Source organism: Megascapheus bottae, chromosome 16 (assembly GCF_031878675.1).
Source record: "Megascapheus bottae isolate mThoBot1 chromosome 16, mThoBot2.hap1, whole genome shotgun sequence".
Lineage (NCBI taxonomy): Eukaryota > Metazoa > Chordata > Mammalia > Rodentia > Geomyidae > Megascapheus > Megascapheus bottae.
In genome coordinates, this window is record NC_143524.1 from 51,220,240 (window position 1) to 51,247,072 (window position 26,833).

Sequence of the window (26,833 nt, forward strand, 5' to 3'; positions counted from 1 at the left end):
CCACAGAGTCAAGAAAAATCACAACTGGTAGGGGAGGAAGATTTCCCACAGGGGAAGGGAACAGGGGACACACAGAAGCAGACAGAGAATGTGTGAGCACAACAGTGAGCTGTACCCACGGATTACAGTCTACACACTCAGGTGTGGCCAAGAAAGAAGCCATTGTGAGTATATTTGAATGCTAGGCTAAGATTCTTGGCATGATTATGTACACAGCAGGACAAGACATGAAGGATTTTAAGCAAAAGAACTGTCACTTATATTTGAAAGATTTCACTGTGTGGCACATAGATATATGCGAAGGAATACTAATCAGTAAAAGAAACACAAACTTCTGATACGTTAACGAGAATAAATCTCAAAAAAATAAAGCTGAGCCAAAAAAGCCAAATCTTAAAAGGGTCCATGCTGTATGAGTCGATTGATATGAAATTTGGGAACATGGAAAGTAATTCATGGTGGAAATCAGAATAGTGGTTGTCTAATGTGGGGGGGGGTTGACAGAAAGAAAAAGGAGCACACAAAGGAAGCTTCTGTGTGGATGGAAATGTTGTTTGTCTCCACTGGGACTTCAGAGTGTCTCTATTTTTGTTAATATAACAGCATGCCTGGAGTAATTACTTTATAAAGGAAAGATTTATTTTGGCTCTTCATCTTGGAGGTCAAAGGTCTAGGGAAATCTCATGCAATGATTGCCTTCTTTCTATAGAATCCCAAAGTGATTCAGGCCATGGAAAGATAGAGGAAATTAATAAGCATGAGTCAGTATGAGAGTGTGATAGCTCTCTCCCGCTCTCCTTTCTCTCTCCTTTCTCTCTCCTTTCTCTGCCTCTCCGTCTCCCTCTCTCCCTCTCTCCTCTGTCCCTCTCGCCCCTCTCTCTGTCTCTCCCTCTCTCTCTCTTCTCTCTCTCTCTCTCTCCCTCTCCCCCCTCCCTCTTCCTCTCCTCCCCTTAAAAATCCTCTAAAATGCAGTATGGGCATCCACTGTAATCTAATAATCAGCTCTAATCTAATAATCACCTTGCAAACACCCCTACCTTCCAATGACAACCATGGCCAAATCATTCCAGCCTCTGAAGACCTCTCAAGGATCTCTCCTTTTATCACACAAGGCCAGGGGTCCCTCAACCCACATCTAAGCCATAGAATGATACGTGCTCAGGGCCAGGAGTATGACCTAGTGGTAGAGTACTTGCCTAGCATGCACAAAGACTAGGGTTCGATTCCTCGGTACCACATACATAAAAAAAGAAAGGAAAGAAAGAGAGAGAGAGCCAGGGAGAGAGAGAGAGAGAGAGAGAGAGAGAGAGAGAGAGAGAGAGAGAGAGAGAGAGAGAGAGAGAGAGAGGAAGGAAGGAAGAAAAGCCGGAGGAAGGGCCTGGAGTTTGGCCTAGTGGTAGAGTGCTTGCCTAGCATGCACGAAGACCAGAATTCAGTTTCTTGGTACCACATACATAGAAAAAAAAGCCAGAAGTGGTGCTGAGGCTCAAGTGGTAGAGCTCTGGCCTTGAGAAAGTCCAAGGGACGGTGCTCAGGCCTTGAGCTCAAACCCAGGACTGGGAAAAAAAAAAAAGCCAGAGGTGGTGCTGTGGCTCAAGTCATATCAGGCCCTGAGTTCAAGCCAGGACTGGAAAAAAAAAAAAAAAAAGAGAACAGTACATACTCATGACTTTGCACTTAAGACATGTCATGTCTATGTTTATAAATTATAGATACAAAAGACAGACATCTTAACTGGGCATCAATATGAGAGTTAACGGTAAAGCTAGAGATCAAGCTGCTTTCCCTATTTTTTGCCTTCTATTACAGTTCATTCAGGCTTTCCTCCATCACTGTGTTCAGTCTGCTTCATACCCAAACCAATGAGACCAAGAAAAAAGCTGAAATACTTGATTTCCGAAGAGTAATTTTGCCCCCTCTTTTTCCTGGAAATAAGAAAAGCTATACAAGTAAGTTTTGCTCAGATTTCACTCAAACACCTTAGAGCTTACCCCTCTTAGAGACACTAGACTCAAGCTGAGCCCACGTCTGCTCAGTTCCCACAGAAGTTTATAGCTAAATGTGAAACTGTGGGACCCAAAAGACCCAGAGGCAAACATCCCAAATATCCAGTGCACCAGACAGAAATGCTTAAAGATCCAGATCCTATTATATGAAGCTGAATTGATTCAATTAAACAAGGTAAGGAGCTCCAATCAGCTGCTGGAACACATCTCTGCAGTGTGCTGAAACAATGGCCCGGGAGGCAGGCTAACATGGCCAGCTGGCATTACCTAACATATCACCAAGGCTGGGATAGCCAGCTCTGTAGAATGGCATTAAATCTTCCCATTCTTCTCAAAAAGCACTTCCTGACCACAAGATACCACATCTACCTTGAACTCCACTCTCTTGGCCACTTGAGATCATGTTTTTTTTTGCCAGTCCTGGAGCTTGAACTCAGGGCCTAAGTGCCATCCTTGGGCTTTTTTCTCAAAGCTAGCACTCTGTAACTTGAGCTACTTCTGATTTTTTCTATGTATGTGGTACTGAGGAATCAAACCCCAGTCTTTGTGCATACTAGACTAGGCCAAACTCCTGGCCCTCAAGATCATTTTTTTATGAGATCAAAATCAGGATTAAAACTTCCCTGCTGATGAACTGTACTACACTTGGACTCCTTTACCAAAATCATGCTTATTCTTATTAAATGGACTTTCATTTTTAATAGAAAATGCATTCACAAATCAAAACAACTCTAAGAGTCCACCTCACTCCAGTTAGAATGGCCAGGATCAAGAAAACTAATAACAGCAGATGCTGCAGGGAATGTGGCCAGGAGGGATCACTACTACACTGTTGGTGGGAGTGCAAACTCCGTTCAACCACTATGGAAAGCAATATGGCACTTCCTCAAAAGACTAAACATAGAACTTCCCTATGACCCAGCAATTCCACTACTTGGCATTTATCCAATCACCCAGAAACAAGGAGAGACACTATTTACCATAGCAAAGACACGGAACCAACCCAGATGTCCCTCAGTTGATGAGTGGATCAACAAGATGTGGTATTTATACACAATGGTGCTGTCAGAAAGAACGACATTGCCCCATTTGTTAGGAAAGGGAAAGACTTAGAAAAAATCATATTAAGTGAAGTAAGCCAGACTCAAAGGAAAATAGGCCCAATAGTCTCCCTCATTTGTCATAATCAGTAGAAACCTTGGGCTCTCCTAGCAGAGATTTACAATAGAACAAAATCTAGAAACATAAGGCCAAATAGTATGACACTAAATGTAAGGACCTCCAGGATATAGAAACAAAAGCCATATAATGAGTGATTGTTGTCCTTAATGTACTATGTTATCTCTCTTTTGCCATCCCTTCGTTATCTCATATTGTTACAATATTTCACCTTGTTATCTGATATTTTATATGTGCTTAATTGGTTATTTGAAATTGGATAGGGAAAGAGGGAAATCAAATGAGTGGGGGAAGGGTGGGAGGGAAATGGGGACATGTCATGAGAAAGGGTATCAATATTTGTGAATATAATGTAGCTATTAATAATGTAATGTAATTATTAATCACAATAAAAAAAGTTTTTAAAAAAAGAAAATGCATTCGATTACATTTTTGTAAGGATCCATGAATGTGCATTAGTTCCTACACAGTCTGTGTGTGTGTGTGTGTGTGTGTGTGTGTGTGTGTGTGTGTGTGTGTGTGTTGGAGCTTGAATTCAGAGTCTGGGCATTCTCCCTTATGAGTCCTTAGCTTTTTCACTCAAGGCTAGTGTTCTACAACTTGAGCTACAGCTCTTCCTTGTCATTTTTTTCTTTTTCTTGTATTTACTTGGACATAAGAGAATCACAGACTTTCTTGTCCAGGCTAGCTTCAAATCTCAATTCTCAAATCTCACTCTCCTATGTGGCTAGCATTACAGATGTGAGCCCTCAACCCCTGGCTTCATTCCTACACTTGCTAAGGAACTGCATTGCTATGAAAACACACATTAAATGCTAACTTATTCCAAAATCTTCCCATGTGCTCACAGCTACCACTCAAACTGGCAAATCTCCCTCTATGATCCCACTCTAACAGCTCATTTCCATCACGTGTGTCGCCATAACTTACTACCTATCCACTGGAGGGTGCTAGGCATTACCCTAAGCACCACATGTGTGACTAAGTCTTGCTCCTAAGAAGATACATGTCCAGTTATGTAGTTATTATATCCTTTTTTTCATTCAACAGACATTAGGTAAGCATCTACTAAATCTCAGGTACACCATGCACTGGACACTGACAAATGGCACAAGCATTCTTGCTATCCTCAGGAGGCTGTTTTACAGACCCATGAGCAAATGATTGCTGGAACACACAAAAGAGAATAATTGGCTGTATCTGAGAAATATTAAAGAAGGCGTCACTTGGGGCTGGGAGTTTGGCCTAGTGGTAGTGTGCTTGCCTAGCATGCATGAAGACCAGGGTTCGATTCCTTGGTATCCCATTCATAGAAAAAAGCCAGAAATGGTGCTGTGGCTCAAGTGGTAGAGCTCTAGCTTTGAGAAAAGCCTAAGGACAGTGCTCAGGCCCTGAGTTTAAGCCAGGACTGACAACAACAACAACAACAACAAAGAAGACGTCACATGGAAGTGGTGCTGTGGCTCAAAATGGTAAAGCACTAGCCTTGAGCTGAAAAGCTCAGAGACAGCACCCAGGCTTATAGTTCAAGCCCCATGACTGACAAAAAAAAATATTTTAAAAATAAATGAAAAAAAAACATGTCACTGAAAGAGATCTTAAAAGATAATGAAAGTTTGCTTGTTTTTAGTAGTTTGGTTGGTAATTTCATCCAAGTCATGAAAGTTTTACAGATTAAAAAAAATGAGCAGGGGACAAGTTTGAGGGCACCCCATAAAGTATCTTTATGAGCCAGGAAATGGAGATTTAAAATTACTGGGTAGCCACAAAGAGTGAAAGGTAGAGAACAAAGCTAGAAAGCAAACATCATCCAACTTCAAGACCTATGTGCTGGTGAAACAGTAGACCAATGGAACAGAATAGAGAGCCCAGAAATAGACCTTCATCAATACAGTCGATCAGTTTTCAACAAAGGAGCAGAGAACGCATTGGAGCAAAGTCAGTCTTTGTAGCAAACACATTTGGAACAACTGGACATGCACATGCAGATAAAGGAATCAAGACAAAGCTGCTGAACAATGGAGGCTCACGCCATTAATCCAAGCTACTCCAGAGGATGCGATATGAGGACTGCTGTCTGAACCTATCCTGGGGGGGAAAAAATCAGTGAGACTCATATCTCCAATCCAATTAACTGGCAAAAGGCCAGAAGTGGAGCTGTGACTCCTATGGTAGCACATCCGTCTTTGTAATAAAAGGCAAAACAGAGCTCAAGGTCTTGAGTTGAAGTCCTTCTATAAGCACACATGCACCAAAAAAAAAAAAAATAGACTTTAGATTTTTTTTGTGTGTGGGGGGGTTATAGGGCTTGAACTCTGGGCCTGAGCGCTGTCCCTGAGCTCTTCAGCTCAAAGCTACTGCCCTATTCATGGAGCCACAGCCGTGCTTCCCCTTTTCTCGTGATTAATTGTAGATAAGAATCTCACAGGTCTTTAGTGCTCGAGCTGGTCTTGAACCACGATCCTCAGATCTTGGTCTCCTTAGTAGCTCACAGGTGTGAGCCACAGCGCCCAGCTAGATCTTTAAAAAAAAAATTAATTCAAACTGAGGGGCCAGGAGTCTGGCCTACTAGTAGAATGCTTGCCTAGCATGCATGAAGACCCAGGTTTGATTCTTTGGTACCACATACATAGAAAAAAGACAGAAGTGGTGCTATGGTTTAAGTGGTAGAGATCTGGCCTTGAGAAAGCCCAAGGACAGTGCCCAGGCCCTGAGCCCAAGCCCAGGACTGGCAAAAAAATAATTCAAAGCGAAATTAATTTTTAAAATATTTTAAGGGTCAAACTACAAGACCCTAAGCACTCCTGGGAATTAACATAGGAAAGAAAAACCTAGCTTACCTTGGTATGAACATGACTTTTTTGTATACAACATGAGAGTCACGATCCAGTAAAGAAATAATTGATTGGGTTGGCCTTGTTAAAATAAAATGTCTGATCCCTGAAAGACAATGTCAAAAGAATAAAAGAGGATATGGAACAATAGCTATATAATGCGTGATTGTTCTTAATGTACTATGTTATTTCTCTTCTCTTTTGATGTCTCTTGGTTATTCTCATATTGTTACAGTATCTTACCTTGTTATCTGGTATATTGTATATACATTTATTAGTTTATTTGAAATAGAAAAGGGAAGGGGGAAACAAGATGGGGGGAGAAGGAAATGGGGACAAAAACATGAGAAGGGGTATCAATGTGTGAGAAGTAATGTACCTTCTATCTGGTGAATATAACTGTAACCCTTCTATTAATTACAATACAAATATATATAAATAAAACAAGCCACAGATTGGGAGAAAATATTCATAAAACATATATTTGATAAAGACTATTACCTAACTCAATGCTGGTGGCTCAAATCTGTAATTCTAGCTACCCAGGAAGCTAAAGTCAAGGGATTGTGACTTGAACTCTGGACAGGAGTCTCCAGACTAGAGACATGACTCAGTAGGCGGAGAGCCAGCCATAATCAATAAGCTGATTAAGAGGGCAAGGTCCAGATAATACACATTAGACCCAGTATCAGTATTCCACCCATAAGAACTGCTGAAACCAGTTCTCAGCCTCAAAGCCTACTAGCCACTGATGACTTGTGGATGGACCCTTCCTAAAGCCTTGACCTCAGCTGAATGACAACACCCTGCTCAAAATCACCCCAATCCCAGGTAAGCCAAAATGGATCTTTCTTACCCTAACTTGGGTCCCGTTGAATGACTGAATTCATTAAAATGATCGAGAGATCAATTTCTCTTTTAATCCATTCTTAATTTCTTCAGTTTCTTCAGCTTTTCTCAGCCAATCTGTATGTAACTTTCCATTTCTGGGTCTATTTCCAAGACAAACTAAGAACCAAATCATTTCTATCCTTTTGCAGGAAGTGAATGCTAAGCTTAACCTCCATCAGTTTGTACATATTCCTTAACCTAATGTTTAGTTAAAATTCAATGAATGTTGCCCTGAAAATGCATGCCCCTTCATTCTTTATAGCCAGAAAAATGTAAGTCCCTTCCCTCTCTGACCTCTAGTGCAAACACCATAGTAAGGAATAAGGAAGGATTCTCAGGTGGTTCCATGCATGGTAGAAAATGGAACATTTATAGAAGAAAGCAGAGCTCTGAGCCTTCCCTCTGACTAGCCCTGAGTTACTGTGATATGGACAAATCATTTCCTTTCTCCAAGTGGGGCCAAATGTACATCTAATTTACATAAAAATTTTCAAGAAAATTATCCAAACTGTAAATAAGCAGAAAGGTGAACCCTACATCCTTTCAATGGTGGAAAAAAACAGAGGTTATCTAGAATGTAATTTAGTTCTACTTACTATATACTATTAACTGAAAATGTTCAGCATAGTAAATTTACTTGTTACCTGATAGTGTTGTTCAGTAGCTATACTGTTCTTGGAATAAATAACTTGAAATATTTATAGCTCAATTGCATATGAGCTTCCATTTATAGTTTCCATTGCATGTGTGTGTACACATGATTTATCCCTAGCATGATTGTTTGTTTCCATTACTAATTAATGAGTTCAATAGTATTTCACATGTGATCTATATTTGCTTGAGAGTCTAATTTTCCCTTTTTAAAAATTATACATATACAAACAAGTTTTATCTGTTCCATGATCCTGGGGGGTGGGGGGCCATCCATGCTGGGTGCTGGATGCTGGTAGTACTAGCTCCTCAGAAAGCTGTGATCTGAGGATTAGGGTTCAAACCCAGTCCAAGCAAGAAAGTCCATGAGACTCTTATCTCTAATTAACCACCAAAAAGCCAAAAGTGGAGCTGTGGCTCAAGTAATAGAGTTCTAATATTGAGCACAAAAGCTCAGTGACAAAGACCAGGCCTTGAGTTCAGCCCTTAGACAAGTGTGCGCAGGAGGGGTGCAGGGGGGGTGGGGGGAGGACAAAACCCATCCACATATCCATCTTAAAAACTTAGGATGATGTCACGGTATTAGTGTCCCACAGAGACATCTAGAACCGCTTTTTCTAGAAATCTTTTGAATCATATGACAACTTTCAGAACATTTGGTGAAAGGAACTTTCCTGAAGTTTCCTAAGGCCTAAAAATAGGATCGTGTGTGACATTAATCAAGATGCATTGTGCTCCTAAGCTGACATGCTGAATGGTCACCCCATTGTGCAGCTACTTAAAGATAAATTCTAATTAAAAAATAGGAGCATTAGATATCGTCTGGTACTAAACATAGGCCCTTTATCACCACTCCTCAGATAACCGCCCCACATTTCAACTGCCTGTATTTCCAGTATGTACCACAGGAATCCACTATATAATAGTCAACCTACACCCCCAAACAACAGGCCTGCCTCGTAACTAGAATAAGATGCTTCCAGAAGACCAAATGTACTTGGTGAACTTCATCCCAACGCCCAAGAAAGGAAAGTCCTTCAGAATCAGATATGTCTATATCCTACCCATCTTTCTCATTTAGTAGAATCACAGTGCAATCTTGAACCAGAAATGAAAACATTCCAGCCTCAGTTCCTGCTGTCATATGCAAACTTCCTCAGTGGCTCCACAGAAGGACCGAAATAGAAAAGGGTTTTAAAGTCATTTCGTGCGGGGCCTATACCAAAGATGAGCTCTCAGTAACATCGCTCAGGGAAGACCTTGAGGGCTTCAATCCTTGGCTATGCAGCGGCCTCTCCCTGCCCCATCCTAGCCTCACAGTGATCAAGGGATGGGAAAATCACTCTGTTCAAGCAGGTGTCACTGTTCTAAACCTCCAGCCTCGTTTCCTGATCGTGTCTTAATCTGCTCATCGGTGGTGAAAGTTGATTTCTTGCACATTCTTATATCAGTGGGAATTTCTGCCCTTGGCTGACAGGCATTATGGGCTGGCTTTGACATACAGCCCTACAGGGCCTGAACAGCTCCTATTCTTTCCCTAGTCCTGAAAGGGAGCTTTGTGCCAAGGATTCATTAAACTGCACTGCACAGCCCCTTCATAAATGGGGCTCAATAATGAACAGTCGATTTAACTGGAAAAGCTGCTGGAGCTGTTAAATTAAAGGGAAATAAAGTGCACTTTAGGCTCAGTCTGCCAGAAGAAATGGTGACCTAAAAGGAAAAAAATCTTCATTTTTATTGAATTGCAGTTTTTTAAAAAGTCTAAAATGTCCAGGAAGCTTCCTTGTGACAGACGGGTGAGACAGAAAAGCTCAGAATGCAGGACTGGAGAATGCTTGCTTTTTTGTTCTCCAGGGTTGTCACAACGTGCGTCCTCAGAGGGTGAGTGGGAGTGATCTAATTTAAAGGAGGAAATATGAGACGAATTCTACAAACTGCCACAAGGAGTGTTTGTAAATAAGTAAATGCCTAAGTTAATACTAGGTTTTTATCTTGCATACTTTGAACATTGGAATGACCCATAACCATTCTTGTTTTCCCCAGAACTTCAGAGAAAAGAGATCTTTCTCAGAAGAAATTCAATCGATTTTTTTTCCTTATTGTAACTCAGAGATATATTTGACTTCAGTGTTTTACCCTGAAATCTGACCCTGTAGGCTCTCTTAGATTAGAGCATTTTGGAAGTATACATTAGTACTAAAAAAAAAAATTCTCTTAAAGTACTGAACTGCATATCCCCCCCCCCCCCATTAGCATGAGCTGGTAGAACTTGTACACAGCAATGTGGTGGATTCTGATTACTCCTGTACAGAGGCAAAGGCCACTGGGCTGAGGCAAATAAGAGAATCTTATGGTGATCTCAGCTTTTCTGTGCTAAACTTCCATAACCCAGGGATATTTCATAACAAACACCTCCATCCTTCATGTTTTTTTTCTTATTTAGTTATTTCAGATTTTACCACTCTAATAAAAGTTTTCTCTGACTTGCATTCTTTAGCTTTGACCACCAATGATAACTATTTATCAGAGGGAGTGTAAAGAAAGTAGAAAAGCAAATTCTTTGGGGGAGGGGTGTTAGTCCGCTTCCACCCTCATTGTTCAAGGTCACAGGAATCAAAGTATACTGATCCAATTGAAAATCTATGCAGAAAGAGTAAAATTCTTTTCAACGAAGTACTTACTTTAAAAAAAATTAATATATATAATAATTGATTCAATTATTTGTTAGTTGTAATTCCTTAGAAAGGAAAAAAAATCAGAATTCAAGAATCTAAACTCTAGGAAACAGATACTTGAAGGGGTCAAGGGGAAGAATGCAAACAAATAAAATGAAAAAGAAGAGGAGAATGCGATCAAGAATTCAATATATATTCTCCATAATTAGAAAAGTGAGAGAAGGTGTGGGTTGGGAAGGATGAGTAAGACTGTTGAAAGGGGTAACATCAATCAAGATGCATTGTATTCATAAACTGTTAAATGGCCACTCCTTTGTACAATGACTTAAAAATTTACAGTAAAATTAAAAATGAAACCCAAAAAAACACACAGATCAGCAAAATGAATACCAAGAAACTGAAACATAAACAGACTGAAATGAAGGGGTATGGATGAATGAAAAAAGGGATGGTGGAAAAAGATATAGTTTTATTACTCAATGTACAATAAACATAAACACTAAATGAGGAAGCTTGAAGAGACCACTGGTAAGATAGGTAGCGGGGTGGGGGGGGGAATGAAAGGGATAACTAATCACTGACCTATTGTTTGAATTGCATTGTAATTCTATTTGAAGAAATCTTTTTGTACATCTATTTGAATCAAACAATTTTAATGGATAACATTCTTGCTTCCTTTGCTGTAAATGATCATTTCATGCCCTTAAAGCAATGACTTCATTGCTTTAAGAGATATGATGATGATGAATATAATATTCTACAATCCATAAATAATGAGCTAGCAAAAGCACTTGGGAAGACAGTTTCAAGTTCAATGAACGTTGTTCAACTGCAAATGCACTATGTACCCTGATGATTTGTCTTTTTCTCGTTTCTCTTTCCCTCTGAGATGTTAATTTTTAAAAACTTATCTGATAAAGTAGGCTATTGCTATTTCTAGTTCTTACCACAGTCTCCAAGTCCATCTCAAGCTTCATTCCCACATCTCCTCCAGATCACCTCACCTGAGCAAGAAACTCACTAGATCATGGAGAAGTTAGATCTACAAGAAATGAGGTAAGGGAGCATTTCTTGGGGTCAAATACCAAAAGGAGGTCACTCCCAAAGCCAAGGGAGGAGTAAGGTGACTAAGGGGCCGGGTGGGAGAGGTTTGGGGGACAGAGGAGGTGTGGATGGAGCAGGTTGTACTTCTTGATAGAAAAGGACACATGAAAGAAGAATTCTTGCACCTCATTCTGTGGCAAAGACCATTCCAGAGTCAAATTTGTACTGTAAGCAGTCACTTACCAAAAGGCCAATTTCCAAAATAACTCATGTGTAACAGGAATGACAACCTGTCATCTGCTAACAGGGATAATTTTACTTCTTTGTTTGCATTTGGATCTCTTTTATGTCTTTCTCTGGCCTTGTTGGTCTTGATACAAATTCCTGTACTATATTATAAAGGAGTGGAGAATATATACATCCTTTCCTTGTTCCTGATTTTAGAGGAAATGGTTTTAGTTTTTCACCATTAAGTATGATTTTGGCTGTATGTTTGTCATAATCAATCCTTATCGTATTGAGAAATGTTCCATATATTTCTAACTTCTCCAGAATTTTTACCATGTAAGTATGCTAGATCTTATCAAACGTCTACTAAGATGATCCCATTTTTGGTTCTGTTAATGTATTGTATTATGGTTAGTAATTTACATACATTAAGCCAGACATGCATCCCTGTATGAATTTCATGTAATCATAATGTATGATCACTAATTATTTTGCCAGTCCTGGGGCTTGAACTCAGGGCCTGGGCACTGTCTTTGGACATTTTTTGCTCAAGGCTAGCACTCTGACACCTGAGCCACAGTGCCACTTCTGGCTTTTTCTGTGTATGTGGTTCCAGAAAATTGAAACCAGGTCTTCGTGCATGCTAGGCAAGCGCTTTACCATTAGGCCACACTTTTGGCCCTATGATCACTAATTTTTAAAATTAGTTGTTGAATTTAGTTGGCCAGTATTTTTTTTGTTATTGGGATAATGTATGGAGGGGTTACAGTTACATTTGTCAGGTAGTGGGTACATTACTTCTCGAACATTGATTCCCCCTCTCATGTTTTTGTCCCCCTTTCCCTCCCCTCACCCCATCCTGTTGGACTGTTGTCTGCATCCTGCATTGACTTGGTAGTCAATTGTTTGATAAGGTGTGTCTCTCCACTGATGTGAGGTGTATGTCAGCTATAGTACCTTATCCCAGTCTGGATTTACTGAAATTTTACAAACAATATAGTACCATTCTTCACTTTATCTACACCTCCAGTCTTGCTATAAATTCATAGAATTGAATAGATTATTATAATGTTAGGGCTGGAGTTAAGCTTTTTGAGGTAGGGGGGATTGGACAAGTAATATAGTATAAAAAGGATGATAAAATAGGGAATGGAATATACTCCATATGAAGATCAATTGTGATAAGGAGTAGTGATTTAAAAGCTTAAAAGTAAATAAAAAAGATTAGAGTTCTGAGGGAAAGGATGGGTAAGGAGGAATAGTTTGCCAGAAAGGTAAGTGAGGAAACAAAATATACCCTGTTACTTTGCCAAAGTTTTAGATCAGTTCAACTAACTTGGGAGAGGAATTTATAGGATTATATAAATACAGGACTATATCATCTGCAAAGAGGGAAAGTTTCACTTCCTCTTTTCCTAGTTGGAACCTCTTTATGTTTGTCTCTTGTCTTATTGCTCTGGCTAGGAATTCTAACACTATATTGAAGAGGAATAGAGAATGTGGACATCCTTGTCTCATTCCTGATTTTAGAGAAAATGAATTTAACTTTTCACCCTTAAGTATAATGCTGGCTGTAGGTTTGTCATAAACAGCCTTTATTATATTGATGAATGTTGCATGGATTCCCAGTTTCTCCAGAGCTTTCATCATGTTAGAGATTATCAAATGCTTTTTCTGCATCTATTAAGATGATTTATGTGGTTCTTGTCCTTGCTCTTATTAATATGATGAATTAGATTAAATGACTGGTGTGTACTGAACAGTTTTGCATCCATTGAATGAATCCTGTTTGATCATAGGGTATAATTTTTTTGATGAGTTGTTGAAGTCATTGGATACAATTTCTTGGGAAGTTTCACATCAATGTATGTCAATGAACTATCTGGTTTGGGGATGAGAGTTATGCTGGCTTCATAGAATGAATTTGGCAATGAGCCTTTGCTTTCAGTTTCATTGAAGAGCTTGAGAAGTATTGGTGTAAGTTCTGCTTTGAAGGCCTTCTAGAATTCAGCTGTGAATTCATCTGGTCCTTGGGTGGGAGGTATCTTATTGCCATTTCTATTTCATTAATGGAAATGGGTTTATTAGCTGCTTTAAAACTTCTTGATTTCATTTGGGCATAGAAATTCTTCCATTTCTTCCAGAATCTCAAATTTGTTAGCATAAAGGTTGGAAAAGTATTTCCTTTTGATGTTCTGAATCTTGGTTATTTATGCCATGATGTTTCCATTCTCATTTCTCATTTGTGTATTTGTGTGTGTTCTCTTATTTTGGGGTATATGATTTGCTAGAAGTCTGTCCATTTTGTTAATTTTTTTTCAAGGAACCAATTGTTTTGTGGATACTTTCTGTGTCTTTTATCAACTCTAATACATTTGATTCTGATTTCGTTTTAATTATTTGTTTCTGTCTACTGGATTGGGGTTTGGTGTGTTGCTCTTTTTCCAGGAGCTTAGGAACATGATGAAATTATTGGTTTGGGATTTCTCCAAATGGTTAATGTAGGCACTCAGAGCCTAATTTTTCCTCTGAGTACTACCTTTGTTGCACCCCAGAGGAGCTGGGATAGTTTGTACTCTTTTTGTTAAATACCATACACTCTTGAATTTCTGTTCTGTTCTGCTCTGTTTGGCATTCTAAAAGCTTCTTATATCTGGATTTGGGAAGTTCTCTGCCAGAATTCTGTTAAATATATTTCCAATCCCATTAACTTCTTTCCAATTAGCCTCAATACCAATTAGCCTTAAATTAAGCTTTCTGATTGTATCTTGGAGCTCCTGAAGAGATCTGTCATGTTTCTTGGATTTGTCCTAATAATTTTCTGTTCTTTCTCTGTAAAATCTAGACTACCTTCAGTTCTGGAAATTTGATCTTCTGTATCATCTACCCTACTATAAAGACTTTCTACTTTGTTTTGTTTAATCTCCTTTCCTTCTAGGTGGGTCACTTCTCATGTCTTCCAATTTTCTATCGAGGCTTTGTTTTAGATCTTGTATAGTCTTCTTTACTTCCTTGATTTGGTTTTGAGTGCTCTCTCTCAAATCCTGTGTGACTATACTTTCATTGGACTCCTTTCCATGTGTTGGAATTTGTTCAACTTTCTGTTTGTAAATTTTATTAATTCCTCTACTGATCTTTGGTTAGCTTCATCACACACACATAAAACCTTATTCAGGCTTTCACATTTTCATTCATCTTGTTTACCAGTAGTATTTGTAGGACATTTTGAGGACTCTCCTCCAAATTTTTTATTGACTGCTCTGTTGCCTGTTTATTTTGAGCAGCAGATGAGGTTCCTTGGCTTGCCATTTTCTTGTGTTTCCATGGCTTGTACTGCCCATTTCAAAATGAGAGCAAATCCAATATCACAAAGGAATAGAATTTTAAAGACAAGAACCAGAGCTTCATACTTGCACAGACTTTAAGAGATTCACAATCAAAATAGGTGTTCTTCTCTCTCTCTCTCTCTCTCTCTCTCTCTCTCTCTCTCTCTCTCTCTCTCTCTCTCTCTCTCTCGTTTTTTGGATTTAAAAACAAATCCGATGCCACCACAGAACACAGTTTTAAGACAAATACCAACCCTGAGCCTTGTAATTGCACTGATTTAAGAAGTTAAAAAATTATAGATAGTTATTCCCTATATATCTCTGCTTTTCTTTATTAGAGTCAGGAGTGGGGATTTTATATATAGTTGTAACCAATGGATAAACCTATCATGAGGTTTGAATTAATCTGAACCAAAAGGATAACTTGATGAGCCACTTTAACACAGAGTGAATACAGATACAGTCTAGCTCATCAACAATCAACTATGGATCAACAAACTAAGAAAATCAAAGAAGGACCAAAGGACCAGAAATGAAGAGTTATAAGGAAAATAAGAGGAAAAATTAAGAGTAGAGGAAGGTAGAGAAGGAAAGGAACAAAGACAGATTAAGACCTAAATTCAGAGAAAGAAAAAAATATAGAAAAATACTTTAAAAGAAAAAACGTTAAAAATTATAAGTGTAAATAAATAATAATAAAATTGAAGATACTAAGACTGAGAAATAATGGATTGAGTAATCAAAATATAGTCTGAATTAAGTATGCTCATAATGACATTGTTGGCTATATATCTAGGAATGAATAAAACAGCAATGAAGAAGAAGCAAAGAAAAATGGTAAAAAGGAAAAATATTAAAATAATGAAAAAGAAATAATTAGAAAAATATGATTGGAAAAAAGAATTCTTCAATTTATTTGGAAGATCTTGAATCTCCCCAGTGTTTACTCTCCAGTTTCTTGATAAAGTTCTGATTTCCTTGTGGTGGTCAGCTTTTCTATTGCATATTTGGTTTCTCCAGTCAGTTTGTTTAAGCGGGCAGAAAAGAAATTCTGTCTTATAGATTTTGGGTCCTTGTGACCCTCCTTCCATGCTGAATTAGTAGGAAGGCAATCTGCTCTGTGTGTCATATAGGAGAGAGGTGGCTGTTTTCTTTAGCTTGGAGTCACTGCAGAGTAGCTTGAGTGTGGGTGGGCTTGTGGTCTGTCTGGAATCAGTAGCTCTTCCCAGAGAAGCTAGTTCCTGAGAGTCTCTTTGGACCAAGCCGGAGCCACTCTTGGATTTTTACAGCCTATCCAGCTTTTTAAATTTTATTTTTTAGGTTTTTTTTGGGGGGGTTGGGTTTTTTGGGGGGGGTGTTGTTGTGGTTTGTTTGTTTTTTACCTTCTGCAACCACAATAAGCTGCAGTGCAGCAGAGGGGTGGGACCACCTCTGGCTGTATTTACCTGGTGAAGAAAATTGTCCCACTATGGGAGAAGCTTCCTCCTTCTGGGTAGACCAACCTTCCCCTGGGTGGAGCTGACATCCACTGGACAGATTCCTTTGTCTTACTGGAAAATGGCACCATAGTCATTGCTTCTCAGGTCTAAGCTATCTGCTCTGGCAGGTTGTCTGCCAGTACCCAAGATGGCATTCTTCTCAGGTGGTGGGGAAGGGATCCCTTCCAGATACTCTTCTGTGAGAAGGAGTGAGAAAGTCTTTCATGGGGTACTCACACCTTCCCTTGGTGTTTCAGATTGTCTGTGATTTGCACCTGTTGGATGCCAGTAAGATGAAGTTTTCACTCCTAGTCACACTAGAGGTGAGTAATGAGCTGTGCACTCTGTCTCTGGTGCCTTTCTACTTGCTTTGTTGCTATGGTGGTGGCAGCTGCCACCATAACTGCTGCCAACATGTGCTCAAATTTGTCCACTTAAATAGGCTGCCTGAAATTTTTCTTTCTGGCCAGAATCTCTGTACTATTACAGCTGACTTGGTGTGACTCATTACCCATGGACTTTTCATTGGAATGTTAAAACTGGCTTCTTTCTTTCTTTCTTTCTTTCTTTCTTCCTTCCTTCCTTTCTTTCTTTCTTTCTTTCTTTCTTTCTTTCTTTCTTTCTTTCTTTCTTTTTCAGTCATGGGACTTGAACTCTGGGCCAGGGGGTTGTCCCTGGGCTCTTCAGCTTAAGGCTACCACCTTACCCCTGGAGCCTCAGAGACACTTCTGGTTTTCTATTGGTTAACTGGAGATAAGGATCTCACAGTCTTTAGTGCCCAGGCTGTTTTTAAACCTCGATCCTCAGATCTCAGCCTTCCTGAATAGCTAGGATTATGGGGTAAGCCACTAGTGCCTGGTCAAAACTGGTTTCTTGACAAGAGCAGCTGCACCTCTTTCATTTTCCTCTAACCTTCTTTATGTTTTATTATCTTTAAGTCATTGTACAAAGTAGACATTTCAAGTGAAGCATTTTGGCTAATTCTCTTAATGCTCTTTTCAAGTGACAGATGATAAAATTCTGAGAAGTAGCTAAAGATAATTATCAAGAACATCATTCATATGGGTAAGTGCTAGTATGGTAAGGATGAGTGTTCTAGGGGCTGGGAGTGTGGCCTAGTGGTAGAGTTTTTGCCTAGCATTCACAAAGCCCTGGGTTTGATTCCTCGATATCACATACCCAGAAAAAGCCAGAAGTGGTGCTGTGGCTCTAGTGGTAAAGCACTAGCAATGAGAAAGCTCAATGACAGTGCCCAGACCCTGAGTTCAAGCTCCAGGACTGGCAAAAACAAACAAATAAGAGTTTCTAAGATCGCACTCAATGAAGAAAAAATCCCTTAACTACAATGGTAGTAGGCAGAACACTTGCTTTAAAGCACACCAAACCCCATGGGAAAAGTCATATCATGCTTAACTTTTCCTGAACTTACAGAAAAAAAAATAATAAATCTTGTTCCTGTTAGCTTTTCCAAGCTTTTTATCTTAGTTGCATCATGAATATATGTGGTACAAAGGACTACAGGAGAATTGCATCAGATATTTTAATGTGTCAGTGAGTTTCAGAAAGAGATTTTAGTATACACATCTATAGATAATTCCATGCCAACAGTGTGGGACTCAGATCTCAACAACTTCCTCAGTCTCTGCATTTTTTTTCTACAATTTCCCTTCCTTGCTTTATATAGAGAATTTGGGGAATTGGCTTTGTCAACAAGAAAAATGAAAAGAAAAGAAAAAGAGATTATAGCTGACCTTGTCCTGGTAAGATATTTGCCATAAATATTGTTGCCAACCTGACAATTCCTAAACTTTCAAGAGATTTGAAACCCAGATCCACAGGGTATAACATATATATGACTTTCATTTTTCAGGTTTCAGAATGCATTAGACCAGTTTTCTTAGCAGATTTAGGGGGCTATGCAAGATAAGCAACAAATATAACCTCTCCGTATAACAAATATAAGAGATAACCTCTGTTTGGGTAGAAAAAAAATGCACATTTTCCTTGACCCAGTGCTCAACCACTGAGATTTCATCTCCTTCAGCCAACCGCATTGTATGTATCTGTCTATCACAGAAAAGCAGCCCAAAGAGCTACTAAAGGAGCTCAAAGAGCAGGTATCTAAAGAGCCTGATTGGCAAACCAAAAAAATTGGAAATATTTGACCCAGAGGAAAGGCAGGAAATCTTAGTGGAATATAAAGTAATACCCTCTCAAGATCTGTTCTCAATAATTCAACTATTTCTGTGGCCAGGAGTTTGGCCTACTGGTAGAGTGCTTGCCTAGCATGCACAAGGACCCAGGTTTGATTCCTTGGTACCATATACATAGAAAAGCTGGTAGAGGTGTTGTGGTTCAAGTAGTAAAATGCTAGCCTTGAGGAAAAAGCCCAAGAACAGTGCACAGGCCCTGAGTTCAAGCCCCAGGACTGGCAAAAAAATAAATAATTCTAGTATTTCTTCCATTATGTAAATTATGCACAAACTAACTTCAAGGAAATTATCTTTTTGGTATACATTTGTTATACAAAGCTTTTTATTGTGTCAATTACACACACAAACACACACACACACACACACACACACACACACACACATTCTAACCAATCTCACCTCTTCTATAACTCTCCCTTCAATAAGATTCACTGTTTGATTTAATGAAAGAATGACTTCAGTCACATTCACCTTCATTTACCCTGCAAGGAAATCATTTTAACCTAGGACAAACACCATGCAAATAACGGCTTCACTGTTATTTTTAGTTTAATCAAGTGTAGTTGATTATCAAAATTATTTCATGGATTGTGTGTAGGCTTTGTTTTTTTTTTCTTTTTGCATTACTGAGGCTTCAACTCAGGCCTCTGCACGCACTAGGTTGTGGCTCTACCATTTTAACCTCACTGTCAACCTGTTTTGCTTTAGTAATTGTTTTATGTGGAGTCCCATGTTCTTTTCCTGGGACAGACCACAGAATGATCCTCCAATTAGTGCCTTGAAATCGCTAGAATTACAGTCGTGCATCATCATGCCTTGGTTATCATGTCTTTGATTCTTTTAGTTTTGGTTATTTTAGTCCCTTCCCTTTTTCTAGCCACGGGAGGGTTCTTGTGCCCTCTACTAGGACATACATTAAATTGTTACTTGGAATAAGGAAGGGACTCTCTCACACTCAGCAACTACAATGTGTTATTTGGTGGGCATGGATATGAGGTTTGATGCTCTGGACCCACAAATCCTGAAGCTCAGAGAGTGGCTAGGAATGGGCCAAAAGGGGAGAGAAGGGTGATTCCATAGACCACGCTTTCTCAGGGAGAGAAAAATGCTTTCTTGTGGACAGATGGGCTCTGAGCAGCGAAAGGCTTTCTGTGTCAGAGAGCAACTAACTATAAGGATGCAGCATTAAACTTATGTATGGAGTAGGGCAGTGGTTCCTTAAGCTTCTTGACCCCATGTCACACTGGAAATAAAATAAGACTACTTGTTAGACAATCTGTAGTAACACAGAAGGAGATTTTCAGGCACCTATATGGGCTCCATTAAAAAATTATATTTTAGGGGAGTGCTCAAAAGGAAATGTATTCGTTACCTCAATCATGTAACTGTAGCCCCTGAGTACATCACCTTTTTAATAAAACTTTTTTAAAAAATATTATATTTTAACTGTTACACCATTATGGTAAGAAAAATTAGGTACAGGACAAGAATCATGGCAGTAGAGTACTTGCCTAACATGTACAACAACCCAGGTTCAATTCCTTGGTACCACATACACAGAAAAGGCCAGAAGTGGTGCTGTGGCTCAAGTGGTAGAGTGCTAGCCTTGAGAAAGCTCAAGGATACTGACCAGGCCCTGAGTTCAAGCCCCAGAACTGTAAATAAAATGAAGGATCAATGATAATAATCTACCTACTTTTCCCAATCATGCCTAAATTCCTCCTGTTCCCTCTGTAAGCAAGTGCAGCCATGGAATCCCAGGCTTTCTAGACACACAATATTCATTTGGAGCTGGATACCAATGCCTCACGCCTGTAATCCTAGCTACTCAGCTGAGATCCAAACCATAGCAAATGCTATGAGATGACAAGGAATCACCCCAAGAGAATATATAAGGTAAAGAGAGTAGAGATCTCCCTAGGAGCTCAGCATTTATACTGAGAGAACACAAAAAAGAATCAGAGTAGGAAACTGACATCCAGAGGAGGCATCCAGATATGTCGAGAAATAGCAAAGTTAACAAAACACTCTGTTCTGAAAATTAGTATCATACATACAATGAGCTTCCCCTCCCTGGGAAAAATAGTTTCATATTCCTCTCTATTCTCTTCTATTTTATTTTAACTTATTGTTTTCTATTTAAGTGGTACCAACAAATGGAACCCAGGGCCTCATCCATGCTAGTCAAGCACTTTACCACTAAGCCACCTTCCTTGCCTTTCTATTTTGTTTCTTGTCTTAAATCTGAGTTCACTCTTATCCCCCTTCTCATTACAGTTTCTTCTTCTATGTTAACAGCACACAGCAGTGACATCACTCTGCCTCAGTCACCAAAGAAGCAGCAGCACGTCTCTCTAACATACCATGGCCTGATTCAACTCTATCTCTTGCTCCAGGTGCCATCACTGGCTTTAGGTAGGAATTACCATTCTCTTCCTTATTTTCATGTGCCCCATCCCCTGATAAAACAAGATGTAAATAAAAAATAAATAGGAAATGCATATATAAGTTATAAATGTAAGAATAAATTCTTTAAGAGCATAGAAAAAGAGAAGAAATTGGGAAGGGGTTGGGGGAAGGGAAATGCGGACAAAAACATGAGAAGGGGTATCAATGTGTGTGAAGTAATACACATTCTGGTGAGTATAACTGTAACCCCTCTATTAATTACAATAAAAAAGAAACTTAAAAAAAGAGAAGAAATCTGGGGCCGGGAGTCTGGTCTAGTGGTAGAGTGCTTGCCTAGCATGCACGAAGACCCAGGTTCGATTCTTCAGTACCACATACATAGAAAAAGAAACAGAAGTGGTGCTGAGGCCAAGAGGTAGAGCTCTAACCTTGATAAAGTCCAAAGACAGTGCTCAGGTACTGAGCTCAAGCCCAGGACTGGAGAGAGAGAGAGAGAGAGAGAGAGAGAGAGAGAGAGAGAGAGAGAGAGAGAGAGAGAGAGAGAGAGAGAGAGAGAGAGAGAGAGAGAGAGGAAATCAGTTTTGTTTTGTTTTGTTTTGTTTTTTCCAGTCCTGTGCTTGAGCTCAGGGCCTGAGCACTGTCCTTGGACTTTCTCAAGGCTAGAGCTCTACCACTTGAGCCTCAGCACCACTTCCGGCTTTTTTCTATGTATGTGGTACCGAGGAATCGAACCCGGGTCTTCATGCATGCTAGGCAAGCACTTTAACCACTAGGCCAAACTCCCGGCCAAGAAATCAGTTTTTAAACTTGCTAAATAACAGTCTTGGGCATTCTTATATGCATCTACTAGTACAGATTTATGGTGTGTGACTGTGTATGTGTCTGTGTGTGTGTGTGTGTGTGTGTGTGTGTGTGTGTGTACATCACTGTAAATGTGCATGACAGAAGTGAGAGAAAAAAATCCTAGATGAAAAAATTCATGTTCTAAAATTTCAAGAAAATGACTTAAACTTGGAAAAATTAGATTGTATGACCCACATTGACACCCTTAGCCGCTTCATTTATAGAAAACACCATATAATCATAGTCACCATTTTTTATTCACTGAGCTGCTTTCAATTCTTTCTCATGCTGTTGGTGAGCTCTCCCCTCATAATCCATCAGAATTCCTGTGTGAACTCCCTCTACGTCCAACAAGGAATGGATATTGGCTGAAGAAGCTGTCACATCTGTCCCCCAGATCTCACAATCACACTGTCCACATCCTCACAAACATACCAGTCCCACCATACTAGGAGGCTAAGTGATAAGCATACAACAGAGAGAGAGGGAAGGAGAGAGGGAGGGAGGGAGGGAAGGGAGGAGGAAGGAAGGAAAGGAAAGAAGGAAGGAAGGAAGGAAGAAAGGAAGGAAGGAAGGAAGACAAGCCACCACACTCATTCTTAGAAAGTGCCACTCTTGTCCTTATCCAACTCTATGCCTCCTTTGAGCTTACTTACCAAGGATCTTACATGATTCAAACATTCCAGACTCATTCCTCCCGCTTTGTACTCCTTACTTCTTCCATGTGTATCTTCCAATAAGAAAATGAGGATCCAGACATTGTCCTCAAGGTTTAGGAAGGATGAAATAACCAGCCATGTGTGTATGCATTCAAGTTCCCTCTGTCTTCACAAGTCCTGACTTCAAACCTCCCTGACTCTGTTTCTTCTCTGTTCAGGAATATTCGAAGTCCAGGGGCCCCATCATCCTGTGGTGGCTTTGCTGGGAGATGAAGCAGAGCTACCCTGCTTCCTCATGCCCAGTCAGAGTGCTCAGCATATGAAGATAAGCTGGTTCCGCTCTCTGCCCTCACAAATGGTTCACCTGCACTCAGACGGGAGGGACCATCCCGAGGCCGCCATGGAGCAGTACTCAGGGAGAACAAAGCTTGTGACAGATGCTATTCATAAAGGGATTGCGGTCCTGAAGATCTTCCACATCCAGCCTGCTGACAGCGGATTGTATCACTGCAGGTTCCAAGATGGTGACTACTATAAAGATACAGTGGTGATGCTATACATAGCAGGTAATGGCCAAGCTTCTGCCCCCTGGCATGAGTTCTGTGATGCATGGTCATGTAGATTTGTTGGAGAGTGAGAATTGACCAGTCCTTCATCCTAATTACTCATATACCATTGTTTGCCTGGGGCCCCTTCTGAGTTTAGGCCAAAATCTACTATCTATTGATAACAGATTCACAGCAGGAGTTGAGAAATGCTCAGTGGCCATTTGTAGTGGATTGAATGAGACGCCAGATTCCTATTCTGTGTTGTCAAGACTTCTTCAGAGCCTGCTTTCCATTCTCTTCATTGGTATCTAGTAAATAGCCCTAACTTTTCAGGAAGAGGACAAACATGTATAATTGAAAAACTGAGTTATGACCTAAAACCCTCTCTCATTCCAGATATGGGCTCAGCCCCTCACTTCCATGTTCAGATCTCCAAACCTGGAGAAATGCGATTGGAGTGCACATCAGAGGGCTGGTTTCCTCTGCCAAAGATCCAGTGGACAAACTCTTGGGGACAGGAAATTCCGTCAGTGTCGGAGACTCAGACCCAGGACAGAAATGGACTGTTCCAGGTAACAGCGACACTGCTGCTCAGCGAACCTGCTGAGGTGAATATGACTTGTTCTGTCTGGAACACAGTTCTGAACCAGCGAAAGGAAGAGAAACTGTGCATAGCAGGTCAGTTTTCTCTCTTGTCTCACTCTACCTGGGATTTTGGTAGATTTAACTTTCCAAAGCAATTGCCCTTTCTGCAAAACTTCTTCTTCTTCTTCCTCTCTCTCTCTCTCTCTCTCTCTCTCTCTCTCTCTCTCTCTCTCTCTCTCTCTCTCTCTTCTTTCTCTCTTTTTTTTCCTTTCTCGTGGATCATGGGGCTTGAACTCTGGGCCTGGGCATTGTCCCTGAGCTCTTCAGCTCAAGGCTATCACCCTACCCTTTGAGTCTCAGCACCACTTCCCCTTTTCTAGTGACTAATTGGAGATAAAAAAAAAAATCTCACAATCTTCAGTGCCCCATCTGGCTTTGAACTTCGATCCTCAGATCTCAGCCACCTGAGGAGCTAGGATTATAGGCGTGAGCTACCACACCCAGCTTAAAACACCTTTCTTTAGCCCTCTAATATATCCATTCCTTCTGCTTCTCCTTTTCAAGGTTCCTCTTCAATTTTTTTTTGTTTTTTAATGAGGCTTCTACCTACATGTCCTGATGGGAAAAAAAATAATACCACAAACACTGGGCACCAGCACCCAGCTCCTATGATGCTTTTCTTATCTTTCATTACCCAAGAATGTGATCACACTTCTCAGACATTTATGTGCTTCTGAAAGGTGGTACTTTTAGAATAAATTATCATAGTTGGCATATCTACTGCTTGCACTGATAGTTCTAATTTAACTTTGTATTTAATGCCAGTTATCACATCAGGTTAGCTTCAAATTTGTAATCCTCTTGCTTTAGTCTAGTGAGTACAAGAATTAGAGAATTGTATCACTTTGCCTGGTAATATTTTAAAAGTGCATTTATATCAGTGTGAAGCATGAATTTTGTCAGACTTAATTGTTCTGTGATTGTTGTAAACATGGTTAAAATATTTTATGTTCATAATTATATGGTATTAACATATATTGAAATTAGACCCCTCACAATTAAAAAAGTCTTTGTGTTAAGAAAATATTTAAAATATGAAAACAATTCAGAAAGATCATTCTTTTTCAAACTTTCATTTGAAAATTATGAAATACACCTATCAAATTTAAAGGTATATCTGGGACACCGGTGGCTCATGTCTGTAATCCCAGCTACTCAGGAGGCTGAGGTCTGAGAACTGTGGTTCAAAGCCAGCCAGTGAGACTTTATTTTTGTGGGTGATGGGGCTTGAACTCTGGGCCTGGGTGCTGTCCCTGAATCTCTTCAGCTCAAGGCAACTTCTCTACTCCTTGAGCCACAGATCCAGTACCTGTTTTCTAGTGGTTAATTGGAGATAACATTCTCCTGTTCTTTAGTGCCTGGGCTGGCTTTGAAAACTATGATTCTCAGATTTCTAAGCCTCCTGAGTAGCTAGGATTATAGGCATGAGCCACCATGCCCAGCATAGGCTGTGAGACTCATCACCAGTTAACCACCAGAAAACCACAAGTGTTATTTTATTTAATGATTTCATTGCATGTTTTCATTTGTATTCATGGCTACAATCTATCACTAAATAAAGGAATGTGTTCAGTTATGAGTAATGTAACTTTCTAATTGACATAATCTTTATGTTAATGGGACTATGCTACTGTAAAAACACTGAAGAAACAAAAGTATTATCTATGATACAGAGTTGCCAGAAAAATTGGGCTTAAGTTCTAAGGTTTTTCTCATAATGTGCAAAATAAAAGACTTGGACGCTTAGTACTTAGAAGTAAAGCGAAAATAAGATTTTTTTTCTGTAAAGATACTAATTACTTTATTTCTGTTTTTTCTTATTGGCAAAGCCACCTTTGAGATAATATTAAGCTTTATGTCAGATTATGGACAGAAAGGGACCAGTCAGGATGGCAAAAGACAAAGATAGCCAGGGCTCCAACAACAGAGAAAGCTCACTTCTCCTCATTCACCCACTGTCCTGTTCAGACTCCAATCTCAATCCAAAGCTGCAAATGTAGTTCCAAAACATTAAACACAGCGTCTCATTTTTTGGTCACAACTTCAGATTCTTCCAATTTTTATACTTTCAGTTTTCACTGGCTTCTCAGCTCATAAACAGCAGTATCCCTTTGGTGGTTCCACCATTAAATCCCAGCTCCTCAGTATTAGCATGGCCTAAATTCCACAGTGAACACCCAAATCCGCGGTTTTGTTAATATTCTCAATTCAATTTCACTCTTCTTACTGCAATGATTACATTTCAGAACAAAATTTGTTTTCTGAAAGTGTGAACTACATAAGATATCATTTGAACATGGCCATGAACTTACTAAATAATCATAACTTGAGAGGGAACTAGAGATGGAGAGAAAATCATCAGAATGTAACTCTTGGAGGGAGTGTTTTGGAAAAACACTGTGACCAACTGTGTCTATTGATACTGATAAAGACCATTTGTATTTCAGTTAATGAGTCCTCCAGTCACTGGTTCTCCATAAAGACAGCTTTGGTGACAAGTTCTATACTGGGGATTCCCACATTCATTGGATTTTGTTTTTACAAAAGGAAGTTACGTGAAGCAAAAGGTAAAACTAATCTTGTCAATATTATGTGTTTCTCACCTCTCTGCCTAAAAATGAGATCCATATTTGAGAAGTAGATGCTCAAAGGAAACATCCTATCCATGAGGTATAGCGTATACCTTCTTCACAGGACTTTTGTGTGTATTAAAGTACATAGTTTACATAAAACATCTTACATTGCATCCGTAACAAAAGCACAATAAAGATTGTTGCCCAGAACAGTTGCTCACACCTGTAATCCTAGCTACTCAGGAGGCTGAGACCCGAGGATCATGGTTCAAAGCCAGTCTGGGCACTAAAGTCTGTGAGACTCTTATCACCAATTAACCACCAGAAAACCAGAAGTGGCATTTGGGCTCAAAGAGTAGGGTGGTAGCCTTGAGCTGAAGAGCTCAGGGACAATGCCTAGGCCGAGAGTTCAGGCTCCATGACCAACAACAACAACAACAAAAGTTTGTCATTATTGTTGCCATCATCATTGTTCATCATTTTGCAGGAGAAGGGATTAGGAAGATTAAAAAGGGATGAAAATAGACTAAATATTCATGTTACATTAAGTATTCATGAAGTTTCTAAATTAACCACCCCGAGTGACTGTCATTATGACATGCAAGAAACAAATAAAATCCACAAGTGTTTA

The 26,833-nt window shown here is 39.6% G+C and overlaps 1 protein-coding gene across 1 annotated transcript; it reads left to right on the top strand.

Annotated features, from left to right (window-relative positions):
- The first annotated feature begins 405 nt into the window (after nucleotides 1-405).
- Nucleotides 406-25,790, top strand: LOC150053561 (butyrophilin subfamily 1 member A1-like). Its single transcript, XM_090349301.1, has 5 exons — nucleotides 406-448; nucleotides 20,803-20,940; nucleotides 22,655-23,002; nucleotides 23,381-23,662; nucleotides 25,702-25,790. Exons 1-5 carry the CDS (start codon nucleotides 406-408, stop codon nucleotides 25,788-25,790), a joined length of 900 nt encoding a protein of 299 aa, XP_090205427.1.
- The last annotated feature ends 1,043 nt before the right edge of the window (nucleotides 25,791-26,833 follow it).

Excerpts from the sequence above, each read along its gene's own strand:
- LOC150053561 (XM_090349301.1), top strand. The coding sequence starts at position 406 with ATGCTGTATGAGTCGATTGATATGAAATTTGGGAACATGGAAA. Across the intron at positions 449-20,802 it reads GAAATTTGGGAACATGGAAA|TTTCTTCTTCTATGTTAACA; the intron begins GTAATTCATGGT and ends TTCTCATTACAG. Across the intron at positions 23,663-25,701 it reads AGAGAAACTGTGCATAGCAG|TTTTCACTGGCTTCTCAGCT; the intron begins GTCAGTTTTCTC and ends TTATACTTTCAG.